General features: G+C 45.0%; 1 protein-coding gene across 3 annotated transcripts in view; it reads right to left on the bottom strand.

Moving 5' to 3' along the window:
• mettl22 (methyltransferase 22, Kin17 lysine) overlaps positions 1–26,468 on the bottom strand; it is a 179,005-nt gene that overhangs the window by 6,114 nt on the left and 146,423 nt on the right. For all 3 annotated transcript variants that reach the window (XM_070980235.1, XM_070980237.1, XM_070980236.1), the window contains one exon: positions 9,247–9,415. In XM_070980235.1, the coding sequence (XP_070836336.1) occupies positions 9,247–9,415 (169 nt within the window). The remainder of the gene's footprint in view (positions 1–9,246; positions 9,416–26,468) is intronic.

The following is a 26,468-nucleotide window of genomic DNA, read 5'->3' as shown; positions in this document are numbered from 1 at the left end:
ATCAAAAACTCAGCAAGTCAGTGGCTGTGGTGTTTGACTGACACTTTGGGTGGAAGTAACAAAACTATACTATACTATAACTATAAACACTCAACCCCAATGCTGTTCTGCATTGTGTTGAGCCTTTGATAATTTTTCCATTTTTCGTTTACCAAAATCCATTCAAACAGAATGTTTGAAAACAATTTAATTGTTTTGAAACAATTTAATTTCAAAACTCTTTGTTCAAATCATAGCCTCTCTGTCCATAAAACACAGAATATCCAGGAGGTAGATATTTTGTTGGTGACATAGACTGATTGACTGATGACATGACTCATGCAGTCTTGTTGGAGAAGATGAGAATTGACTGGAGGACAACATGGTAAGGTCATTATCCCTGTTGGACCTATAGAGTTCATCTAATCCAGAACTGCACTGTACAAGTATCAGGAATATAAAGAAATACATAGTGCCAAGTTAAATGCTGTTTAGTTCAGGAAAAACTGGGAAGAGGAGTGGGGTCTCAGACTGAGAGGCAAGAAACACATCTACTCCCACAGGTTCCCTAGCCATTCAGTCAGTAAGCTGCTAGGCCACAAAATTTCACCTCCAACAGCATAAGGACATGCTTATTTCAGATTTGAAATAAAGCATGTAATGCTATAAGTGCATATCTGTGCAAAAATAGCAAATAGTGAAAAACGAGAACCACTGTACCACAAGGGGGTCTATGGAGGGTCTAGCAGGCAAGGTTGAAAGCTGAAAACTTTTCAGCAGGACTGGTAGCTGGAGGGTAGCAGGCAGGGCTAGTAGCTTAAGTCTGGCAGACAGGACCGAAAGTTGATGGCTAGCATACAAGGCTGACAGATGGAGGCTAGCAGGCAGGGCTGGTAGCTGGAGGCTAGGAGGCAGGGCTAGCACTTGAAGGCTAGCCGGCAGGGCTGGTAGCTGGAGGCTGACAGGCAGGGCTCATGGCTGGAGGCTAGCAAGCAGAGCTGACAGACGGAGGCTAGCATGTAGCTGGAGGCTAGCAGGCAGGGTTCGTAGCTGGAGGCTAACAGGCAGAGCTGACAGCAGGAGGCTAGCAGTCAATGCTAGCAGCTGAAGGCTAGCAGGCAGGACTTGGAGCTGGGGGCTAACACGCAGGGCTGGTAGAAGGAGTCTAATAGGCAAGGCTGGAAGCTGGAGGCTGACAAGGCTGGTAGCTGAAAGCTAGCAGGCAGAGCTAGCAGCTGGAGGCTTGCAGGCAGAGCTGGTAGCTAAAGGCTAGCAGGCAGTGCGAACGGCTAGAGATAGCAGGCAGGGAGAAAGCTGGAGGCAGCAGACAGAAGAAAGGTGGAGGCTAGCATACCTAGCTGAGGGTTGGAAGTCAGCAAGCGCAAATGGCTGGTGGCTAGCAAGCACAGTGTAGGCTAGAGGCTAGCATACTGTAGTTCTCTCCCCTTAGGTGCTGTGCTCTAGCAGGTGGATTCCAGGTAAGCCTAGGTCTCAAGCAGTCCAGATTCAGAGTTCTTTTGCAATCCAATAAAATCCAGTGACATCTACTTAAAATATATCTTCCAGAGATCCCAGACTGCGGGAGGTATGTTGTTTCTGAGTGTGTGCAAAAGATGCTAGCTCATGGAACCATTGCTTCACATGTGGGGAGACAGGTGACAGAGCAGTGGGATGTCTCAAATGGGGGCAAGTGGGGAATTTCAGCCAGCCATCTGTTAATGCACACTTGCTAAGTAGCAGAGGAGAGCAGTGCCCCACAAAGGCAGAGAAGCATACTGGTAAACCTGCCCATGTCAAGGCAAACTGCATGACCCCCCACTTGCAAACAAAGACATTGAAGCTAAAGATATTACAGTATATTCAGTTCTTACCTGCTGCCATTGTTTCCTCATCCGCTCCCTAGTGCCCTTAGTACTTTTCCAGTCTCAGTCATGCCCACCTGCCTGCTCACCTGATCACACACCTGAGACTCATAGCAATCAGTGCAGAATACAGTGGCAAGAAAAAGTATGTGAACCTTTTGAAATTTCATTGTTTTATGAATAAATTTGTCATAAAATATGATCTCATCTTCATCTAAGTCAAGGGTATTGACAAATATAATGTGTCTAAAATAATAAGATTTTTTTTTCTTTTTTTTGATCTGTCATGTCTTTATTGAAAACAACCAAAAAAAAAACCTGAGAGTGCTTGTGGAAAAAGTATGCACTCCAGGGCCTTAGTAAAAATCACAATAATAAAAAGGTATACTACCTTAATAAAATCTCAGAATAAAATCACTTAAGTGCTTATTTGAGTTGAACATACAAAAATAAATCCTTAAAAATCCAACAGCTAATTTTGTCTTAAATTTCCATGTGTTATTTAAGTTTATTTCACAAAAAATGAGTGTTTCAGTAACTAATTATATTTCCCATATATACATAATATTTTCTGTAAATTTGAGTGAAAATATTTGAGTATGGAGCAATTATACTGATCAGTTTCAAGAACTTTAATTATTACTCATTCTCAATTATTACTCAATAGTCTTCATATCTAACAACAATTTAAGAAAATGAGTAAGTTTTGTTACGCAGAATGTCATGACGTGCCCCATTCGCGGGCAAAGGGTGGATTCATGGGAAATCTATCCTGCATTTTGCAGCCATACTATGGAGCTAAATCAGGGTCAAATGTTTTGTACTTGAAAAAATAAAATTTGAAACTGAAATTTCAAGTTTTGATCTTGAATTTTGAAAAAATACATCAACTTATTCAAAATAAAAATAAATGTATAAAAAGTTTTTTCAGGTTAAAAATAATTATGATCAACTCTGGTAATTCTTTTGAATAAATCAATTTTTTTTACACTCTCAAATCTTTTTTCAGTTTCAGATCTTTCTTTTTCAGTTTCAGATCTTGCTTTTTCAGTTTCAGACTTTTGACCCTGATCTAACGTGGGGGTTGTGGCATCAACTGAGAGGGGAGTGGAATCATGACAGAGAGCTTGACCAAAAGGCTACAGACCTTCCCCTATCATGTTGCCTTCATGGAACGTACGATCAAAAACGATTCAGCTACGTCACATGATTGGCAGTGAATAAACTGCTGTCACTGACAAACTTCCATTTGCATGGCCAAAACTGTTTTAATTTCCAAGGCTGTTTAGATGTGAGATGGGGAAGCCGTTTTAGACAGTACTGAGGACCAACTGTAGTACAGGAGCGACAAAATCACATCAGATTGTGCACAGACGCCCACACTGTAAGTGCTGAAATGTCCGATTTCCACGTAGCACTGTGAATGCCTCGCAGTGTCCGCTGGCAATGGCGTCCGGACATGCTGGCTCACCTGCTGGACCCAGCACACAGGTGAGAAAAGAAAGGTTGGGAAATCGTGATAAATATCAACATGAGGTCGTTTTGTAACAACATACAATGTTTCTGACATCTTTTAAGTGGTGAATTGTCATAGCTCAAGGTTAAGCATAGGGCTAACGTTAGCATCGAGTAGCTGCCAGCGCAATAGGTGGATAGTGACGTTAGCCTATGCACTGCGTGAAAAACACAGATAATACTGTTAGTTTGAATAAAGGTGCTGCTGTTTTGTGGTTGCAGGAATGCATGGGGTGCTGAAAAAGACTGCAGTAGCCTGCGGTGGAAAAGTTTGAGCTTTCGCCATTTAATGTATTCATGTGTATTGTTACATTCTGTGTTTGCCAGAGTGTCAACGATAACCCGGCAGTTGCACAAAGACTTTTAAACATGCTCACACAGAACCTCACACAGGGACAGCAAGAGCAGGAACGAAAGCAGGAATCCTCATCCGTAGATCAGGAGATGGCCAGGTTATAGATATGAATTTTATCTTGCATGCTAATTTTAAGGTAATTTCACTACCTAATGTTATAGGAGCATTTATGATCATGGTTTAAACAATTATTATTTTTTATCATGCAGATCTTTTCCTGGGTTTTTCGCAAGAAGAACTTACCTTGGAAAGCGAAAGATGCCAAGTCAAAAGACCTGTGCCACCGCATCTAAAAAAACCTGGAAGCCTTTTAGTTTAGACTGGCTGATTTATTAAAAAGAATGACCAGAGTTGATCATAATTATTTTTAACCTGAAAAAACTTTTTATACATTTATTTTTATTTTGAATAAGTTGATGTATTTTTCAAAATTCAAGATCAAAACTTGAAATTTCAGTTTCAAATTTTATTTTTTCAAGTACAAAACATTTGACCCTGATTTAGCTCCATACAACACGGTCTCACAGATGACCATGGTGAATTTATATGGAGGATTATACGTCGGTAAGTAGAGCACTTGCAGTTTTTAAATTAATAGCGACCCTGTCTTCCCTCATATAACGCTGGGTGTTGTTTTTTTCTTTTAAATACTGTTGCCACCATACTGTTGTGCATAAGCTAACTTTGTTGACAGTTTTCTAGCCACCAAATTGCTCAGCTAAGTTAAGTTAACACACGGTTCATTCGGTTAACACACAGTTTCACAGGTAACAAACCATCGGACCGTTTAAGTTAAGCTTTCACCGCGCACAGCTATCTCTGTTTAGATTTATAGTTGATTTAAAAAGTAACAAAGGTCCGAGAACAATCCCAAGTGGATACTGAGCATGATGTAGCACAGACAGAGGGCCGGGACTCTCTGGTACAGCGTGATGAGCAGTTAAATTCCGTTAACAGAGTGAGAAATGCTAAAACAGCGTTTCAAGTTAGCTACAGCAAGGGTAGGTTTTCTTCCTATTTTCAAAATAAAAGCAAAAGCAACCAATTCTGTCGCAATGGCTTTTCTTATGACGGCAACAGTATTTTATTTTGTGAAGATAACAGGAAGTGTTTTGCTCACTATGGCTAGCTTGAGTAGCGCCGAAATCGCTGTATTCGTTGGAACAAAATTGCAAACAGCTCTGTGTGTGTGTGTGTGTGTGTGTGTGTGTGTGTGTGTGTGTGTGTGTGTGTGTGTGTGTGAGTGTGTGTGTGAGTGAGTGTGTGTGTGAGAGAGAGAGAGTGAGAGGATGTTACTTTTACTTTATTCTGCTATAATTTATTTGTTAGCCCCCCCCAATCAATTTCACCACCAGCCACCACTGAACCTAACTGACATGTTTTTAGTGTGTTTTTCTCCATTTAATGTCCTGCTATGCTCTTTTATGTTCGTAGTTGGTATTTGTCTTGTGACATGCAGGTTGAAAGTGAGCTCTTCACAGTTATCTTTACAATGTCTGTAGGATGCTGCGGATGGATCAGCCAGCGTTCAAGAGCAGTTGGCAGATGAAGTGATGACGATTTACCTGCAGCGGAAAGATGGGTCAGTTGATGTCGGCATAGTGATTGAGGGCAGCACCGTCCTCAGCAGTCTTGGGGATCTTAGCAGAGCCTGCTGCTATCTGATGGGACTGACTTATGCATTAGATCTGCGATACCCCAAGAACCTCAAATACAGTTTTGAGGTATTCCAGAAAGTACTGCTGGAGCTGGATTCTGGAAACCTTTCCAACAGAGTTCAAAGACTGAAGAATTACCTCTGTATGTAGTTGCTGGCTAATGTTCAGCAAGATGCTCTCTGATTGAGGGAAGTTTTCGTCGGCAAGGTTTACCTGTCCAAAGTATAGAAGTTTATTGTGGTTAATATTTACATAAGAGTCTTAATGTCATCAAAAAGTCGTTCTTGGTGCATTTCAACCATATGCTGCATTCATTTCAGCCGGATGCTCACATGAACAATGTCACGCTCACTGGTGAGAGTAAATCACAGTTCAAAGACTGAAGAATTACCTCTGTATGTTGTTGCTGGCTACTGTTCAGCAAGATGCTCTCTGATTGAGTGAATTTTTCATTGGCGAGCTTTACCTGTCCTAAGTATAGAAGTTTAATGTGTTAATGTTTACACAAGAGTCTAAATGTCATAAAAAAGTCGTTCATGGTGCATTTCAGCCATATGCTGCATTCATTTCAGCCGGATGCTCATATGCTCATGTTGAAAATCAAACTACCAGTAGATAAAAGAGTTTATATAATGCAAGTTGAGAAATCTCAATCAGACTCTGTTCAGAGATAAAGTTGATATTTTATATTTGTCAAAGTAGACAAATAAATGTTTAATGAAAAATGTTGGTGTGCAGAATTGCTTTGTTTTTTTGTTTGTTTCAAATATTGACCTGAAGTACTAAAGTAGATTAAAGAGAAAATACATTTTAAAACATTAAGTAAATAGAACATATTTATTCTGATATTTGATAGTCCATTATTAATTACATTCTGTTAAAATCATCAAGTAAATGTTGCAGATTTGTTTTGTTAAATAATAATCTATTTTCAGTTACATCTACCTAACATTCTAATTTTATCTACTCAATTTTTTGAGTAGTTCAAACTTAGGGTTACTATTGCATAGACTTAAAATTTTAATTATATAAAATAAATTTTAGATTTCATGGTACTCAGTGTAGTTATCCAGATCAGCTTAAATTTTTTAATTACATTTACTTAATTCATAAGGTAAATCTAACTGATTTCACAGCTTTCAAATTTACTCAATATTTTGTGTGTAATATTGTTACACAGATTAAATTGGGTAGAGCATAGTTAAATTTTTCTGAGTGTGTGAACCCTGGAGTTAATGACATGAAAAAAGCTAATTGGAGTCAGGTTTTAGCACACCTGGAGTCTTGTTAAGTTAATGAGTTTGGGGGTGTGGACAAGAGCGATTTTGACTGATAAAAATCCCTCAAACTTTTGCAGTTTGCTCTGCACAACAAGAACACACTTATGTGAACCATGCCTCGGCAAAAAGAGCTTTCAGAGGATCTACGATTTTGAAGAATTGTTGATTTACATAAAGCTGGCAAGGGTTACAAAGTTATTTCAAAGACTTTAGAAATTCACCAGTCTACAGTTAGGCAAACAATCTACAAATGGAGACACTTTGGGACTGTTGCTACTCTACCAAGAAGTGGGCGCCCGGTCAAAGTGACACCAAGAGCACAACAAAAACTCATCAGTGAGGTACAGAAACAACCACGAATGACAGCCAAAGATTTGAAGGCATCATTGGACCTGGCTAACATTTCTGTTCATGAGTCTACATTACATAAAACATTGAACAAGAAGGGTATCCATGGCAGGACACCACAAAGGAAGCTGCTGTTTACTAAAAAGAACATTGCTGCACACCTGAAGTTTGCAACTCTCGGCGGTATTGGCAAAATGTTTTATGGCCTGATGAAACTAAGATTGAACTATTTGGAAAAAACACACATCTGGCATAGAAAAGGCATGGCATATCATCATGAAAACATCATCCCAACCGTAAAGTATGGTGGAGGAAACAAGGGCCTGGCAAGCTTGCAATCATTTAGGGGAAGATGAATTCCAAAGTATATCAGACAATTCTTCAGGATAATGTGAGAATGTCTGTACGTCAGCTGAAACTGTGTAGAGGGTGGGTGATGCAACAGGACAATGACCCAAAACACCAGAGCAAGTCCACAACAGAATGGCTCCAGAAAAACAAAATCTGCCTTTGGAGTGGTCAAGTCAGAGCCCAGACCTCAACCCAATAGAGATGCTATGGATTGACTTGAAGAAAGCCATACACATGAGATGTCCAAAGAATATGACAGAGCTAAAGCAGTTCTGCCAGGAAGAATGGGCTAAAATTCCTCCTCAATGTTGTGCAGGTCTGATCAACAGCTACAGGAAGCGCCTGGTTGAGGTTATTGCTGCCAAAAAGGGTCAAGCAGTTATTAATTCTAAGGGTTCACTTACTTTTTCCACTGCCATTTTGAATGTTGAATGAGTGTGTTCAATAAAGACATGAAAAATCAGAATTTTTTTGTGTTATTATTTTAGATGCATTATGTTTGTCAAACCCCTCGACTTAGATGAAGATCAGATCACATTTTATGACAAATTTATTCAGAAAACAATGAAATTCCAAAAGGTTCACATACTTTTTCTTGCCACTGTATAAGCTGCTCTGCCACACTCACTCTTGGCCAGACTGTCCATCATGTAATATCATCATCAAGGTATATGATTGGTCCCAAATTTATTCTGCAGCAGGACAATGACCTCAAACATACAGCCAATGTCTGTATGTAACTATCTTCAGCATAAAGAAGAACCAAATGTCCTGGAAGTGAGGGAATGGCCCCCACAGAGCCCTGATCTCAACATTATCAAATCTGTCTGGGGTTTTCTGAAGAGACAGAGGAATGCATCCACAGACGATCTGTTGTTAGTTCTCCAAAATGTTTGGAACAACCTACCAGCTGAGTTCTTCCAAAAACTGTGTGCATGTGTACCTACAATTCCGATTACAATTAGTCATTTGGCAGATGCTTTTATCCAAAGTGACATACATATGAATTCACACACTGATGGCACAGCATCGGGGTCAGCTTTTGGGTTCAGTATCTTGGCCAAGGATACTTTGTCAAGTGGACTGCTGAGGCCAGGAATTTAACCACCAACCTCCTGATGCTCTACCACCTGAGCCACAGCCGCCGCCTAGAAGAATCAATACTGTTTTGAAGGCAAAGGGTGGTCATACCAAATATTGATTTGATTTAGATTTCTCTTCTGTTCATTCATTGCATTTTGTTAACTGAAAATAAACTATTAACACTTGCATTTTGAAAGCATTCTTAGTTTACAGCATTTTTTCCACACCTGCCTAAAACTTTTGCAGAGTACTGTATTTTTCCATTTCCTGCAAATAAATGTAATTTTTTGAATATATGCCAGTGGCTTTAAAAATCTTGAATATGATTTTCTGTAGATGTAACTCAACTTAAGGCTATATATGCTTTTTTTTTTTCTTCTTTTTTGTACAGACACCACTGCTTTGTATAAAATTAAGTCTTCCACTTCATGTACTATGCAAGCTCAGGCTAAATTTAATGAAAATTGATGTCTAAGTCCACCACTGTTTGTCACTTTATCCTTATCAGCACCTACTGGGGCAACATTCTCAAATCCAGTTACTGAACATGAAAATTTGACCCAAAATTGCATGCCAGCCTTAGTATAATCAAAATTGACACAAAATGGAAAAAGTGTAAAGCAATACCTTCCACTTCGTACACAATCTTTGTGCGTCTTCCTGTGTGTCTACACAAAAAGTGTTCAGACACAATGTCACTCTGATAAGTTCCATGTAGGAGCTGGATTCAGGTTTTAGATTAAGGTCTGTTTCATGTTAAGCATTAAATATTGTCCCCATCAGAATGTAATGGTGAGTGTGAGTTATTCCCTTACCAGTTGCTCTATGCGTTCATACAGAAGAAACTGTGAGAAGTTAGAAGGGAGATGCTCCACGCTGAAGCTGCATCGTCCATCCACCAGGTGTTGGAGCTGGGACAGACAGTGGCTGAAATGGTCATAGGCTTCACAGGAAACATCCATGCGTTGCAGGGTGAAATTAATCCTTGAAAGAAATTCAGGCACAGCATGAAACCTGATTACTGCTTGAGCTGATCACAAGTGAAGTTGAATACTGACAGAGCAATCAATACACCTGAAGAATAAAGACTTAAACTTGCACTTAGACTCAACTTTATTGATCCCAATTTGAGAAATTCTTTTGTTGCAGCAGCATGTTAAACAATACACATAAACATAGAAAACTAAGTGAAAAGAGTGTTCTTAAAAAATACAACATAGGGCTCTATTTTCGATTCTGCCGCCGGTGGCGGAGGTGCGGCGCAAAGTCAGGTCTGCTTCGCCGATGGGGAGAAGTGGCGCAGACTTTGGTATTTTCGTGCGCTGCCGGCGCAACTACTCCCGCTTCTCATGTCAGTCCCACCCAGCGGTGCAACTTGGAAGGAGGGAGGGGAGAAGGCGTGGAGTGGGTTTGACACAGCGGAGTCCAATCTTCACCAATCACACCAGCTCTTTGCCTCACCTTTAAAAACGCCGCTGGTGAGGCGCATGGCAAGTTTCGAGGATGATGCCCAAACTTCTCCCAGGAGGAGAATGCCCATCCTGGCGCACCTCTGTGTGCCCGCCTGCGCTGCATGAAAATACCACTACACGGGGTGTGCACCCTGCACCCCGGCAGTGGCGGGGACGAAAATAGAGCCCTTGTCAGGATCTTGTTTTATTTTGGCATCTTGAGTTCCTGTTTTATTTTGGTAGGCTGCCCTTGTGTGTCTTAGTTTCTTTACTTCCTGTATGTTTCCCACCTCGTTATCGTGATTCTGTCCACCTGTGTCTGTTTAGTCCCCCTGGTCTATTTAAGTTTGTGTCTGTTCCTTTGTCTGTATGGGACCATTCCCTTTGCGTGTGGTTTTTCTTGTCTCACTCTACAGTGAGTATTGTGGCTTAGTCCTGGTTTTCTTTTTTGGGTATTTTAGACTTTGGTTTTTCTGAACTACCTCTTGTGTTTTGTGATTTTGTTCCTGACTGGGTTTTGTTGGCCTGACCCTTGTTGTTAATAAATCACTTGGACTCAACCTCTTTTGTGTCAAGTCTGCACTCTTACGTTCACTCCTTTTTTCTGGCCCACCACTATCCGTGACAGAATGCTCCCACCAGAATTTAACCCAGCAGACTTGATTTCTCGGTTTGGAGGAGTGGGCCAGCTTCCTGCCCAAAGACGAGAGGTCTCCATTCTGTGGGACACGGCTGGCTTTTAAGACGTCCTCCACAGGAAGGAAACGGGCCCGCGGACATAAGGCCGCAAATCAGCCTCAGGTTCCCAGCTACCAGCCCAAGTCTCAGCCTCAGCCTCAGCATCAGCCCCAGGTTGCCAGCTGCCAGCCCAAGCTTCAGTCTCAGCCTCAGGTTCCCAGTTACCAGCCCAAGCTTCAGCCCCAGCATGCGGTTGCCAGCTGCCAGCCCAAGCTTCAGTCTCAGCCTCAAGTTCCCAGTTACCAGCCCAAGCTTCAGCCCCAGCATGAGGTTCCCTGCTACCAGCTCAAGCCTCAGCCTCAGCCTCAGCCCCAGGTTGCCAGCTGCCAGCCCAAGCTTCAGTCTCAGCCTCAGGTTCCCAGTTACTAGCCCAAGCTTCAGCCCCAGCGTGCGGTTGCCAGCTGCCAGCCCAAGCTTCAGTCTCAGCATCAGGTTCCTAGTTACCAGCCCAAGCTTCAACCACAGCGTGAGGTTCCCAGCTACCAGCCCAAGCCTCAGCCTCAGCCTCAGGTTGCCAGCTGCCAGCCCAAGTTTCAGTCTCAGCCTCAGGTTGCCAGCTACCAGCCCAAGTCTCAGCCTCAGCTTCAGCCCCAGGTTACCAGCTGCCAGCCCAAGCCTCAGCCTCAGGTTCCCTGCTGCCAGCCTAAGCTGAAGCCTCAGCCCCAGGCTCCCAGCTAGCAGTCTAAGCTATTGCGCGGCGCAATGGACGGATTGACCGAGAAAATCGCTCTCATCGCGCCATCGCTTCATCGCTCGAGTTGAAATTATTGAACTTTTGCGGCAGATTCGCATGAAGACGCGCCGCGTCCTATCAGCGTTGAGATCGTCATCGACGTGCTGATGTACGGATGTGGTCGACGAGAGAATGAAATGGCGGAAGAAATGTTGTTGTTGGACGGGCTTGTCGCGCAACGCGATGACGCCGCAAGGGGTTTTTGTACCAGCGTCAAAACTGGAGCGTCTGGCGCAACGCGATTTCATTTGAGGCGCGATTTGAGGCGTTTGGTGGGAATGTAGCCTGAGCCACAGCCACAGCCACAGCCACAGCTGCAGCTGCAGCCACCCACCGAGACAGAGCCACAGCTAGAGTCACAGCCACCCACTGAACCAGAGCCAGAGCCAAAGTCAGAGCCACAGCCTGAGCCAGAGCCGCAGCTGCAGCCACCCACCGAACCAGAGCCAAAGCCAGAGCCAGAGCCGCAGCGGCAGCCACCACCGAGCCAGAGCCGCAGCTGCAGCCACCTACTGAACCAGAGCCAGAGCTAAAGCCACGGCCACAGCCACAGCCACAGCCGCAGCTGCAGCCACCCACCGAGCAGTAAAATAAATAAAATATAACTGTTAGAATCTGCTAACCTGTCTGCTCCAAGTGTTCTGTGTTTCCCTTTTCCCTAGTGTTATGTGTCTGTCTGTTCCCCTGTCTGTCTCAGCTGGGTGTTTCCCTGCACCCAGCTGGCTCCGCCTCTCCAGCAGTGCACCTGGAGCACATGAGCCTGATTAGGGCTGACTACTAGGGTGGTCGCCGGATAAGCCTGATCTCTCCCATGAGATTCCAGAGCCTGTGCCTTGTGATTGCTTCCAGTCATTGTCAGTTGCTGTCTCATTATGCACACTTTCTAGTGGCTGTTTTTTCCTCTGCCCTCATGTGTGCTGTTGTCTTTTTCCAGTGCTTACCTGCCGCGTTCAGCCCTTGCTCAGCCTCAACCCACCACGTGGAGAATTGTTTGTTCCACTCGCGCCTTTTGTTTTTCTCTGTGCTCCTTATAAGTGCGTTTCTGTTGCTCACCTTGTTGTTAATAAATTAGTTTTTCTTTATACTCTTGTCTCTGGTCTGTCCATTGAGTCCTATAACTACTATATTTAAGGCACAGCCTAACAATAACTAAATATGTAAAATATATAAAATATATATGTGTATAAACAAGTTGCAAGTGATAAATATAAGTAAACAATAAACAGTATTGTGCAATATTGCAGTAGTGCAAGTAATATGTAAACATTGAATACTGGGGTTTATGAGATTGGTAGAGATTAACTGTTTAAATTACTGTTGTATAGTGATGGCTTGTGGCAGGAATGATTTCTTGAAGCGGTCCTTGTGACAGCGGAGCTGGAGCACTCTACCAGAGCTCCTTCTCACTGGAGAAGGTGCTCTGCTGTCTGTCCACTAGGTGGTGAAGAGGATGTTCAGGGTTATCCATGTGGAATAAGAGTCTGTCCAGTGTCCTCTCCAACACTTCCTCAAAGGTGTCTAGTTTGCAGCCAATAATGGAGCTGGCTTTCCTGATCAGTTTGTTTATTCTGTTGGTGTCACCGGCTCTGATGCTGCTCCCCAGCACAGTGCAGCAAAGAAGAGTGCACTGGCAACAACAGACTGGTAAAAGATCTCCAACATCTTGCTGCACACGTTGAATGATCTGAGCCTCCTCCGGAAATAGAGTCTGCTCATACCTTTCTTCTAGACAGCATTGATGTTAGTTTTCCAGTTCAGTCTGTTGTCAAGGTGCACTCCGAGGTATTTGTAATCCTCCACCACTGTGACATTCTCCCCCACAGTACAGAGTGGTTGTGCGGTTGTCCTGTTCCTCCTTAAGTCAGTGACCATCTCCTTGGTCTTGGCCATGTTAAGCAGCAGGTGATTTCTACCAGACCATTCCACAAAATCGTCTACCACTACTCTGTATTCCTCCTCTTGTCCATCCATTATACACCACACCGGCACTGAGTCATCCAAAAACTTCTGCAGGTGGCACAATGAGGAGTTGTACTGGAAGCCTGAGGTGTACAAGGTGAAGAGAAAAGGAGACAAAACAGTGCCCTGTGGCGCTCCCATGCTACTTGATCATGATTGTGGATGTGAACTTTCCAGGCAAATAATAAGGCAGTCTCCCCACAGCTAGCAGCTCAATGTCTGGGCTACAGAAGCATTCCTTAACAGTAACATGACCGGGATTACACCACTTCTCATTCACAAACAACTATTCCCACTGAGTCCTGACCAGCACAACAAGCTCATCCCTCTTATTTGCCAGAGACCTCACGTTCCCTCTGATGATCACCGGAAGTGCAAAAAATAACAGGAGGGCCAAAGTTATAAAAGTGCACGCAAACATCGCAACACAGTTACCAACAAAGATAGAATTTTAAAAAAGGGCGGAAAAACACACTAAATTAAAGAACACAAACAAAAACAATGGAGCTACTGCAACAGGCGGCCACTTAACATAGTGCCATCTTGCTGCTTCTGTCACACATAAGACCTAAAAATGACGAAATAAGATCCCAATTTCATTGTGTGTGTGCCATATTTGATTGAGACAAGGAGGATATGTTAACAATACAGAGAAAGTGTTTATTGTTATATGTGTTACATGTGCAGGAAACAAATATGCTTTGCATTGTGGCACCAACTCCTACACTAAATTGTTTATCAGTTATGATAGTTTCTTTATCTGATTCTGGCTGAATATGAATATCCCTTATCTTTCTTACTTGTTATATGCTCTTTGGAAGTGTAATGGTGAAAAATCAGATGACTGTTCTTAGTTTCTGTCTTAAATTGTTATGTTTGTTTTATGTCTGCAACTGTATAATTGTTCTGGTGCCTATCTTGGCCAGGACATTCTAGAAAAACAGATTTTTAATCTTGACGACACTGTTCACAACAGAAGCAGCAAAGTCCTCTTCTGTCATCAATAATTAGGCTAAGGACTGTCAGAAGGATCTCTTATATCGATTTAATGTTCATTTTTTCATGCTAATGTTGTTGTTGTAATGTTATTGGGCAAAAAACATAAAATTGTGTTTAAACACATTTCACCAAATATTTGACAATACACCCTCTCTACTCTCTACTCACTGAAATGATGGGGAGTGGCTGACACTTCTCCAGCCTTGTCCCCTTTGTTATAGCTCTTGTAAAATCAGCAAATGTAACAATAAGGTGTGTCAGAACTGGAAAAGCAGTAGATTCATACTGTTCACCTGGGAGTATACTGGAAAAGCAAATATAATATCCAAATTGCAAACTACTTTAAAGTACAACAATAAAAAATACTATTTTATTTCAACAAAGTCCAAATTTCCTATTTTCAGATTTTTATTTTTTATTTTTTTTTGGAGTACTAGCTATTTATTTGTATCAGCCAACACAACAATTAGATTGTTATAGCAGTCCTGATGGACTGCTAAGCTAATGGTGAGAAGGGATTTGGACTGGGGTGGCAGTAGCAGGATGTTGCCAGTCTACTGCAATGTCCACATGGAGTAGGTGGAGAGCTCTGCTCTGCTGGTACTGTCTTGGGCCTTGCTGCCTCAGCTGTTCAACTGGACCCATGGTAGGACTGTGGTGGTCTGTGGCCGACTGACTTGCTTCTGCACTCACTCACCTAGGACTAAATCCTAGTATAGGCAACAGACTGCTGCACAGGCTGCATGGCACAGAGGGTGATGTTCACTTCACTTATCTCTTTTACAACAGCATCAAAATCATTAACTGTATTTTAGATCCCATCCCAACTAAGCTGCTGAAAGAAGTTTTACTCTTAATTGACTCTTCTTTATTAGATATGATTGCCAGATGTACCATGGCAATTCATGCTTTCATTCCTGTTTTTATTGGTTTTTGTATGCTTTTGTACATGTGTGCTTACTTGTATGTAGGCCCTGATATATGAATGGATAAATGGGGTAGTTGGGGAAGAGAAAACATTACTGCACGTTAAAATACCCTTTGAACTAAGTAATAATGATGAGCCAGATTTTCACCCTACATCAGAATGGGCACCAGGAAACCCTTATAGTGAATCAGATGATGAATTTGTGTAATATTGGTTTGTTTTAATTGGGATCTGTATTGATGATTTTTCAAATTTGATATTTTGATGTAATTCCTAAATATGTTGTTGACACTTTGTGTCAAAAGGGAGGAATGTAGGAATTAGATGACTTACTAATCCTGGGAATCAGTCTATGAATTGTAAAACTCTTTATGGCCCTTTGTCACTGAGGGGAGAAAGAGGATCAAAGGACATTCAGTGGGGGACACTGGATAGAGGGGGAAGGTGAAGGTACAATTCACTGTACCTGAGGAGTTTATGGTATAGTCCAACCCCATACTCCCGGAGCACCTCCCACAGAATGACGCGAGGGACACGGTCGAATGCCTTCTCCAAGTCCACAAAACACATGTGGACTGCTTGGGCAAACTCCCATGAACCCTCAAGCACCCTGTGGAGAGTATAGAGCTGGTCAAGTGTTCCACGGCCAGGACGAAAACCGCATTGTTCCTCCTGAATCCGAGGTCCGACTATCGGCCGGATTCTCCTCTCCAGTACCCTGGAATAGACTTTCCCAGGGAGGCTGAGGAGTGTGATCCCCCGATAGTTGGAACACACCCTCCGGTCCCCCTTTTTAAAAAGAGGGACCACCACCCCAGTCTGCCAGTCCAGAGGCACTGTCCCCGTCTGCCACGCGATGTTGCAGAGGCGTATCAACCAAGACAAACCTACAACATCCAGAGACTTGAGGTACTCAGGGCGGATCTCATCCACCCCCGGTGCTTTGCTACCGAGGAGCTTGCGAACTACCTCAGTGACTTCAGCCCCGGTGATGAATGAATCGACCTCCAAGTCCCCAGTCTCTGCTTCCTCTACGGAAGACTTGACAGTGGGATTGAGGAGATCCTTGAAGTATTCCTTCCACCGCCCAACAATATCCCCAGTCGAGGTCAACAGCTCCCCATCTCCACTGTAAACAGTGTTGACAGAAAGCTGCTTCCCCTTCCTGAGGCGCTGAATGGTTTGTCAGAATTTCCTCGAGGCCGACCGGTAGTCCTCCTCCATGGCCTCCCCGAACTCCTCCCAGACCCAAGTTTTTGCTTCTACAACCGCCCGAGCTGCCGCGTGCTTGGCCTGCTGGTACTCGTCAACTGCCTCAGGAGTCCTATGAGCCAGCCAGGCCCGATAGGACTCCTTCTTCAGCTTGACGGCATCCCTTACTTCCGGTGTCCACCATCGGGTTTGGGGGTTGCCGCCATGACAGGCACCGCCAACTTTACGGCCACAGCTACAGACGGCTGCGTCAACAATGGAAGTGGAGAACATGGTCCATTCGGACTCAATGTCTCCAACCTCCCTTGGAATCTGGTCGGAGCTCTCCCGGAGGTGGGAGTTGAAAACCTCCCTGACAGCGGGTTCCGCCAGACGTTCCCAACAGACCCTCACGGTACGTTTGGGTCTGCCAAGTCTGTCCCACTTCCTCCCCTGCCAGCGAATCCAACTCACCACCAGGTGGTGATCAGTTGACAGCTCAGCCCCTCTCTTTACCCGAGTGTCCAAGACATGCCGCCGAAGGTCAGATGATACGCCTACAAAGTCGATCATTGACCTCCGGCCTAGGGTGTCCTGGTGCCACGTGCACTGATGGGCACCCTTATGCTTGAACATGGTGTTCGTTATGGACAAACTGTGACTAGCACAGAAATCCAATAACAGAACACCACTCGGGTTCAGATTGGGGAGGCCGTTCCTCCCAATCACACCCCTCCAGGTATCACTGTTGCTACCCACGTGAGCATTGAAGTCCCCCAGCAGAACAATGGAGTCCCCGGTTGGAGCACTTTCCAGTACCCCTCCCAGGAACTCCAAGAAGGCCGGGTACTCTGCACTGCTGTTCGGCCCATAGGCCGAAACAACAGTGAGAGACCTATCCCCGACCCGAAGGCGCAGGGAAGCGACCCTCTCGCTCAGCAGGGAGAACTCCAACACATGGTGGCTGAGCTGGGGGGCTATAAGCAAGCCCACACCAGCTCACCGCCTCTCACCGCAGGTAACTCCAGAGTAGAAGAGAGTCCAGCCTCTCTCAAGGAGTTGGTTTCCAGAGCCCAGACTGTGCGTGGAGGTGAGCCCGACTATCTCTAGCCGGTACCGCTCAACCTCTCGCACTAGCTCAGGCTCTTTCCCCCACAGTGAGGTGACATAGGCTACGTACTAAAGTCCTTTAAATTTCTGAAAAACCCTACTCTTGATCCAGGGGTTTTAGCCAACTATAAATCTATATCTAACCTCCCCTTTCTCTCAAAAATCCTTGAGAAAACTATTGCAAATCAACTGTGTGACTTTCTACACAGCAATAGTTTATTTGAGGATTTCCAGTCAGGATTTAGAGCACATCATAGCACAGAGACAGCACTCGTCAAAGTTACAAATGAGCTTCTAATTGCATCAGACAAAGGACTTATCTCTGTACTAGTCTTATTAAATCTAGGTTTTGCATACAACACCATTGACAATGATATCCTATTGCAGAAACTGGAACACTTCATTTACATTAAAGGAAGAGCACTAAGCTGGTTTAAATCCTACTTTTCAGATTGCTCTCAGTTTGAACATGTTAATGATGACTCCTTTGTGCATGCAAAAGCCAGTTACAGAGTTCTGCAGGATTCTGTGCTTGGACCAATTTTATTCCCCCTATATATGCTTCCCTTAGGGAACATTATCAGGAAACACCCAATAAATTTTCATTGCAATGCAGATGATACCCAGCTATATTTATCAATAAAGCCAGAAGAAACCAGTCACTTAACTAGACTATAAGCGTGTCTTCAGGATATAAAGACCTGAATGACCTGCAATTTTCTGTTGCTAAACTCGGACAAGAATGAAGTTATAATACTAGGCCATAAACACCTTAGAAACTCACTTTCTGATTATATAGCAGTTATGGGTGGCATTGTGCTGGCCTCCAGCACCATTGTAAAGAATCTGGAAGTTATCTTTGATCAGAATATGTCCTTTGTTCCTGCCCACTGACCCCTCTTTAGCTACACAAGAGTTTTATGATTTTGTTGGGTCTTATACTGATGGCACACTTGTACAGCATGATTATCTAATTATAGCCGACTCCTGACACTGCGCTGCAAGGGGTGTTTCTGCATGGTTTGAACAGTTACAGGATGAAATTGCCACCAAAGACGCACCTCTGGATCTGGATGTCCTGGTGGATTTGGTCGTCCTTATTGACAACCATCTGAGAGAAAAGTTGAGAATGGCTCAGTTCAGCCCTCCCTCCTGCAGGTGGAGCCACCTGCAGTATGGTTTCTCCACCGGATCCACCAGATCTCTCTGTTCCTGCTGACTACCACAACCTCCAGGAAGTATTCAGCAAGGAGCGTGCGCTGTCCCCTCCTCCTCACTGACCCTATGGGTGCTTTTCATTCAGTAAATTGGTCTCCTCGTCTCCTTCACTTGCTTCCTCTCCTCGCGTCTTAGCTCCGCCCAGCGAGGACATGAAAGAGGGATGTGAGGAAGAGACATGAGGACGGAGGAGACGAAACTCCGAAATGAAAAATTCTCTCTCCACAGCGTCAGTCCAAAGCAACGCCAATTACTGATGACGTTTGCACAGCTGTAAAAGCTGTAAAAGATGATATTATGGTCAGATCTGCAGTCAGACTGTTCTACTCCTGATTGCTGTTGATGAGGTTTCAATTATATGCCGTTAGCGGCATAACAGAGGATGGGTGTGCGGTAGATTAAACCAACAGCCTTGTAGCCTTGCTTTAACATACCATAATATACCAAGAATTTTCATTATTTTCTTGGTGACAGATACAATTGGACACAGTTGAAACAAGAACCAAGATCATGGACTACTTACATTTGTTTGATACACACTGGTGTATCCTCACTCTGATCTCCTTCAGAAGCCTCCTCTCTCCTCGCTCCTCATCTCCTTCAGGTGCATTTAAGCAGTTGGAAGATCCTTCATCATGGCGGAGGGGAAACAACTTCCAGGTCAACGAAGGAGAGAGGAGATGAGGAGGCACAATTCAACGTAATGAAAAGCACCCTGGGTTGACGAAGGAGAGAGGAGACGAGGATGCACAAATCAACGTAATGAAAAGCACCCTTTGACTGTTCCATTGACATTCTCCCGAACATGCCTCTGCCCATCAGCTCTATAGCCTGTCACGTCCGGAGCGAGAAGTGATGGAGCAAAGTATCAAAGACTCTCTGGCGGCTGGTTTAATACACCCCTCTTCCTTGCCTCTTGGCGTGGGTTTATTTTTTGTGAGGAAGAAAGACAAAACCCTTAGGCCATGCATTGACTTCAGGGGCTTAAATGAGATCACCATCAAAAATAAATACCCGCTGGCTCTCATTAGCTCTGCCTTTGACTCTCTACAGGAAGCTACTATCCTTACGAAACTCAATCTACTTAATGTCTACCACCTGGTTTGCATAAGGGAGGGGGATGAATGGAAGACTGGTTTCAACACACCCCTTGGCCACTTTGAGTACCTGGGGATGCCCTTTTGGCTCACCAACACTCCTGCAGTGTTTCAGGCACTGATTAATGATGTCCTTAGGGACTTTCTAAATCAGTTCGTCTTTGTGTACTTAGATGATATACTGATTTTTTTCCTGGTCTCTACACAAACATCACAACCATGTTTAACAGGTGCTGTCCTGCCTGCTAGAGAACTGGCTGTTTGTCAAAGCAGAGAAATTTGAGTTTTATACTAACACCAGCTCTTTTCTGGGGTTTGTTATTCAGGAGGGCAGCCTAAAGGCCGATACCGAAAAGATCAGAGCTGTGTGGCTGGCCCCGGAGACCCGAAAGGAGCTTCAGTGATTTCTCGGATTCGTTTCTACCATAGGTTTGTCTTGGACTATACTAAAATAGCCGCCCCATTAACCAAGCTGACTTCTTCCGAAGTGAAGTTTAGCTGCTCAATGGAGGCTGATAGGGCCTTTAAGAAACTCAAGGGGCTGTTTACATCAGCTCCCATTCTGGTTCAACCTAACCCAGCCAAACCATTCATAGTGGAGGTGGATGCATCTGACACTGGGGTAGGGGCTGTACTTTCCCAGTACGTGGATCATCATTCATGAGGATCGAGTCATTGTAGCTCTCTCCTTGGAGATCAAGGGAGTGATTAGAAAGGTCCAGCAGCATCATCCAGATCCAGGTAATGGACTCAAGGAGAGACTGTTTGTACCACACACTGTTCACCTGCCATCCTGGAGCCAACCATACCATCTCGCTGCTTAGGTGGCACTTCTGGTGGCCATCACTAGAAGGGGGGCACTGTTACAATCCTACAGACCTGTCGGTTCCTAATGTTTTCCTTTTTTACCTTTTCCCCAGTGTTATATGTTGTCTGTCTGTTTCTCTCTAGCTGGGTGTGTCTCTACACCTGGCCCATACATATTCATTCGATGGCTAGGCCACCACCAGCTCATTACAAGCTTTTCACCATTCCCACGAACACTAACACACCAATTCTCTCCCACTCTGATCCTCCTGCTCTCACTGCACATACTTCAGGTCCTCTTTACTTACTGACCCAAAGACTATATTCCTGATGATATGAGTAATCCAGGGTTTGCTGCTAGAACTGTAAAGTGCCGGTTGGTATGGCATTCTCCACACAGAAGTTGATACAGTCCATTATATACTGTGAGTGAGAATGTTAATGTCTTTCCCATCAGCATCACATTGCACTTCCTGCTAAGTTGTGGGGTCATCTTGACAGGAACCACACAATACGTGTCCACAGGGCTGGAACTCTCTCCAGACTGAGGCTCAGTGTTTCCTCTACATTCATTTAGGAGTGGCGGGCCGCCATTCCTAAATCCTAGCCACCCCTCCTTCAAATTTCTTTCTTTTTTTTTATTTTTGCAAATACACCACCGCTGCATGTCTCCAGCTTCACAGCAGAGTCCGACGTTAATTACTCGCGAGAGCGCGCCCTTGAAAGTGACATCACGTCAAGCACCCAGGCACCAGGTCAGAGAGTCAGAGGAGTGTCATCTTGGAAAATAGGGCAGCGACTTACCGGAGAAAAGGTTGACTTATTTGCTTAAGATAACTCAGAACAGATTTTACAAGTTAAATAGACATTTGCAAAGTATTAATGGCCAGCTAATGTTACGTAACATATCGGTAGCTTAAGTGAATTGGGTCCGGTGCCAACTCAGTGTCGCTAACGTGAGTAAACTAATTGATAGCATTAAGTTAATATCTACACGCCATGATGTAACTGCTGACTGCATTTTCAGATGAGCTTGTTCAAATATTTGTCTAAGAAGAGAAATACAGCTGATGAAAATGATGCTAGTCAGTGGTGATGTGACGGTCGCGAACAAAACGGCTCTCAGAGCCACTCTTTGAAGTGAACGATCAGAGCCGTCTCCTGCCTGCTAGCCGGAGCGAGAGCCGCTTTGGTTTTGTTTTTTCTCAACTTTTTTCTGTTCAAGCCGCACATGATGTGTGGTGGCTTCAGTGTGTGTATGCACTGAGCAGGAGGGGTAGGAGCGGGGGTTACAGACACAGAACACACACACACACACACACACACACACACACACACACACACACACACACACACACACACACACACACACACACATTCAGCCTTTGAAAAGCAATTTTCAACCGGCCATTCAATAAATAGGTTGGAAAAATAAAATCTGCAGTCAAGTGTCATTTGTTTATGCTGCCGCAGAATGACCCAGCAGATCTGCACAGTACTTGAGCTGTCTGGAGCCGATGCCATCCAGACCATCTGTTGTTCACATACATTACTATGCTCCCACCCTTCCTCTTACCGCTCTCCTGTGCACTCTCATCAGTTGAAAATTGTCCATCGTAATATGCAAGTCTGGCATGAGTTCATTTAGCCTCTGTGGAGCACCTAAAACTACACTCCTGGTACTCACTTTGCAGTATGCTTAGCGCCATTAGCTCATCCACCTTATTAGGGAGAGATTTCACATTCCTCATAATAGGAGATGGTATGGATCAGTGGTTCCGAACCTGGATTTCACATTCCTCATAATAAGAGATGGTATGGATCAGTGGTTCCCACCCCCTACGATCTCTGGGGGCACCAGAGATCGTAGGGGGTGCGCGCAATTTTGTCTGCGCTGAGGTTGTGAGGTTACCAAAATTCTATTTGTGCACATTAAATTTATAAAATCCCAATAACACACCCAATTGGATAATAATCCAAATTAAAACGTTTTCGGTCCATATTTAAATCCATCCATCCATCCATCCATTATCTATACCGCCTATCCCTTTCGGGGTTGCGGGGGGCTGGAGCCTATCCCAGCTACAATGGGCGAGAGGCGGGGTACACCCAGAACCGGTCGCTAGCCGATTGCAGGGCCACATGTAAGGACAAACAAACATTCACACTCACACCTACGGACAATTTACAGTCATCAATTAACCTAATGAGCATGTTTTTGGTCTGTGGGAGGAAGCCGGAGTACCCGGAGAGAACCCACGCATGCACGGGAAGAACATGCAAACTTCACACAGAAAGGCCCCACCTGACCCGGGGATCGAACCGGCAACCTTCTTGCTGTGAGGCACGCGCACTACCTGCTGCGCCACCGTGCAGCCCCATATTTAAATCATTCAGCTATTTATTTTCTCTGACCTCTGAACTTGCATAAGCAACCTTCAGGTCAGCTAGCAGGCTAGGCTAGGCTATGCCTGGGTTGCCCAGCTGTGTGAGGATGAAACGCATCAAACACTGCTGCTACACACGGAGGTGTGTGGACAAGTGCTTGTGCGTTCTATGGAACTGCTAGAAAAAAATCAAGGAATTCTTGCAAGATCACAATCGACCACTGTGTGAACAGCTGACTGATGTGTTTTGGATCAAAACGGCATACCTAGGGGACATGTTCACAGTCTACAATGAGACGAGCAAGTGGATGTAGGGACCTGAATCAAACGTCATGCAGTGCAAAAACGCCCTGTACGCTTTTGTGTGCAAACTGGATTACAGAGTTGAAAAAATGTCAAACAGGGATTTTCCATTGCTGCTGAAGCAGTCTGCTGGCACTGTGCGTGCATCTTTTTGACGGCCATGTCCTGGGGACAGTCACCCACCAGACTGCTCCTGTCCAGGTCCTGCTATCCGTTAACCATCACGAAACCACTCAGTTCCACATCCTGAGGTCACCACACATCCCCCTCATTCTGGACTACCCTTGGTTACGACGACACAACCCACACATCGACAGGTCTATGGGGGCCATCCTAGGATGGAGCGCTTCCTGTCACCAGGTTTGCCTCAAACAGGCCAAAGTTCCACAGCGCTGCCTTACTCCTGGCTCTGTTCAAGATCTGTCCTCTGTGCCGCCTGAGTATTACGACTACCGGGAGGTTTTCAGTAAGACCAAAGCCACCTCTCTGCCTCCCCACCGTCCATATGACTGCGCCATCGACCTACAACCAGGCACGGCTCCACCCAAGGGCCGCCTGTATTCACTATCGGCTCCGGAGAGAGAGGCGATGGAAGCTTATAATAATGACTCTCTGGCAGCAGGCATCATTCGACCATCGTCTTCCCCGGCTGGGGCAGGATTCTTTTTCGTGGGTAAGAAGGATGGGACACTGAGGCCGAGCATTGATTACCGGGGCCTGAACAACCACAATCACGATCAAGAACTGCTATCCTCTTCCACTCATCTCCTCCGCCTTCGAGCCGCTCCAAGGGGCCACTATCTTCACAAAATTAGATCTCTGCAACGCCTATCACTTGGTTCACATCCTGGAGGGAGATGAGTGGAAGACGGCCGTCAACACCCCCACTGGTCACTATGAGTATCTGGTGATGCCCTTTGGACTAACCAATGCACCGGCAGTGTTTCAGGCACTGGTAAATGACGTCCTCAGAGACATGTTGAACCCTTATGTATTTGTTTACCTAGATATCTTGATCTTCTCCCAGTCCTGTGAGGAACACATCCACCATGTGCAAACTGTCCTGCAGCGTCTCCTGGAGAATTCACTTTTCGTGAAGGCAGAGAAATGCAAGTTCCACCCCCTTCCGTCTCCTTCCTGGGGTACATCATGGGTAAAGACAGTATTCAGATGGACCCAGCCAAGGTCTCTGCCGTCACCTCCTGGCCAGTTCCCGATACCCGCAAGCAGCTACAGCGATTCCTGGGGTTTGCCAATTTCTATAGATGGTTCATTCGGAACTACAGCTCCATTGCGGCCCCCCCTCACAACTCTCACGTCCTCGAAGATGACCTTTCTGTGGACTCCCATGGCTGAGAAGGCTTTCCAGACTCTCAAGGCCCGGTTCACATCAGCACCCATTCTCCAACTGCCTGATCCGGAGCGCCAGTTTGTCGTCGAGGTGGATGCTTCAGACGTCGGAGTGGGGGCAGTGCTGTCTCAGTGGTCAGCCACTGACCAGAAGCTCCATCCCTGTGCCTTCTTCTTGCGACGCCTGTCTCCCGCAGAGAGAAACTATGACATTGGCAACCGAGAACTGCTGGTGGTCAAGATGGCGTTGGAGAAGTGGCGCCACTGGCTGGAGGGGACGAAGACACCCTTCCAGGTCTGGACCGGCCACAAGAACTTGGAATATATCCGCACAGCACGAGAGTGAATTACAGGCAGGCCAGGTGGTCTCTGTTCTTCACCCGCTTCAACTTCTCCCTATCCTTTCGTCCGGGTTCCCGGAACATCAAGCCTTGTCTCGTCAGTTCCAGGAGAGGGAGGAGAGGATGGCAGGGCCCACATCCATTCTACCCGCTTCCTGTCTGGTGAACCCCGTCACCTGGGACATTGAGGAGAGGGTGAGGTCTCCTTGGATTTTGTTACCGGTCTTCCGCCATCCCAAGGGAACACCACCATTCTGATGGTGGTGAAGAATTAATTTCACATAAGCATGACGTGTGTGCATGTAGTGCATTGCATTGTTGTGTGTGATTAATAAAGTACAGTTTCTTCTTCTTCTTCTTCTTCTTCTTCTTCTTCTTCTTCTTCTTCTTCTTCACACTCACTCTTCGTCAGATTGTCCTTAGCTCTCATGCAAGACTCTCCAGCATTAACCTTCGGACAGATTTCCCGGTTTCGACCCAGCCTGTCTTTGACCTTGTCTGCTGCTCCTGTTTTCCCGTAAAGACCCCTGTTTCTGTGACCCCGATGTACCACAGCATCTTCTGTTTCTGTGACCCCTCTGTACCACAGTATCTGAGAGACTCACATGTGTCAGCGCTGCATTTGGATCCTGGTATCCCCGTGACACAGTCCTTTACGCAAGTTTACCCGGCACCTGAACCTGCTCTGTGAGGAGATTAAGAGTAAAAAATGGAACTAAACTTCAACAGCACTTTGATGCACTTATCTGAGTGGGTTGACCAGATCCACCTCAAATTTGGACACAAAAGCCTGAAAACCTCAATGACGCTTTATTGTGGAGATTGTGAGTTTTGTTTTGAACAGCATTGCCCCGGCAGTTGTTATTGAGGAGCCAGGGAAGCTGGAAAACTCACCTACCTGGTGCATGTGTCAGAAATAGCACAGACTGATATCTCCTCCTCGGGAGTTAATCTGATCAACCTGAACAGCGTGCAGGCAGAGTGAATTTCACCATTTCCCCTCAAATAGGAAGTTGCTGAATTCAGATATATACTGTCCAATCTGCCCCAAACTTCACTTCATAGTGACTGTGCCACCTACTAGCAACAGGAAGTAAGTCTTATGTGAATCATTTGATTTACATGAAAATTTCATGGTGTTACACTTGATATACTGGAATATAATGTGTAATTAGTGGATGCTTCTGTCTGGCCACTCTACCATAAAGGCCTGATTGGTGGAGTGCTGCAGAGATGGTTGTCCTTCTTCCATCTCCACAGAGGAACACTGGTGCTCTGTCAGAGTGACCACCAGGTTCTTGGTCACCTTTCTGACCAAGGCCCTTCTCCCCCAGTTGCTCAGTTTGGCTGGGCAGTCAGCTCTAGGAACAGTCCTAGTGGTTCCAAACTTCTTCCATTTATGAATGTTGGAGACCACTGTGCTCT

Source organism: Chaetodon trifascialis, chromosome 15 (assembly GCF_039877785.1).
Source record: "Chaetodon trifascialis isolate fChaTrf1 chromosome 15, fChaTrf1.hap1, whole genome shotgun sequence".
NCBI lineage: Eukaryota > Metazoa > Chordata > Actinopteri > Chaetodontiformes > Chaetodontidae > Chaetodon > Chaetodon trifascialis.
Note: the sequence above shows the minus strand (reverse complement) of the source record. Positions and strands in the feature narration are given on the sequence as shown.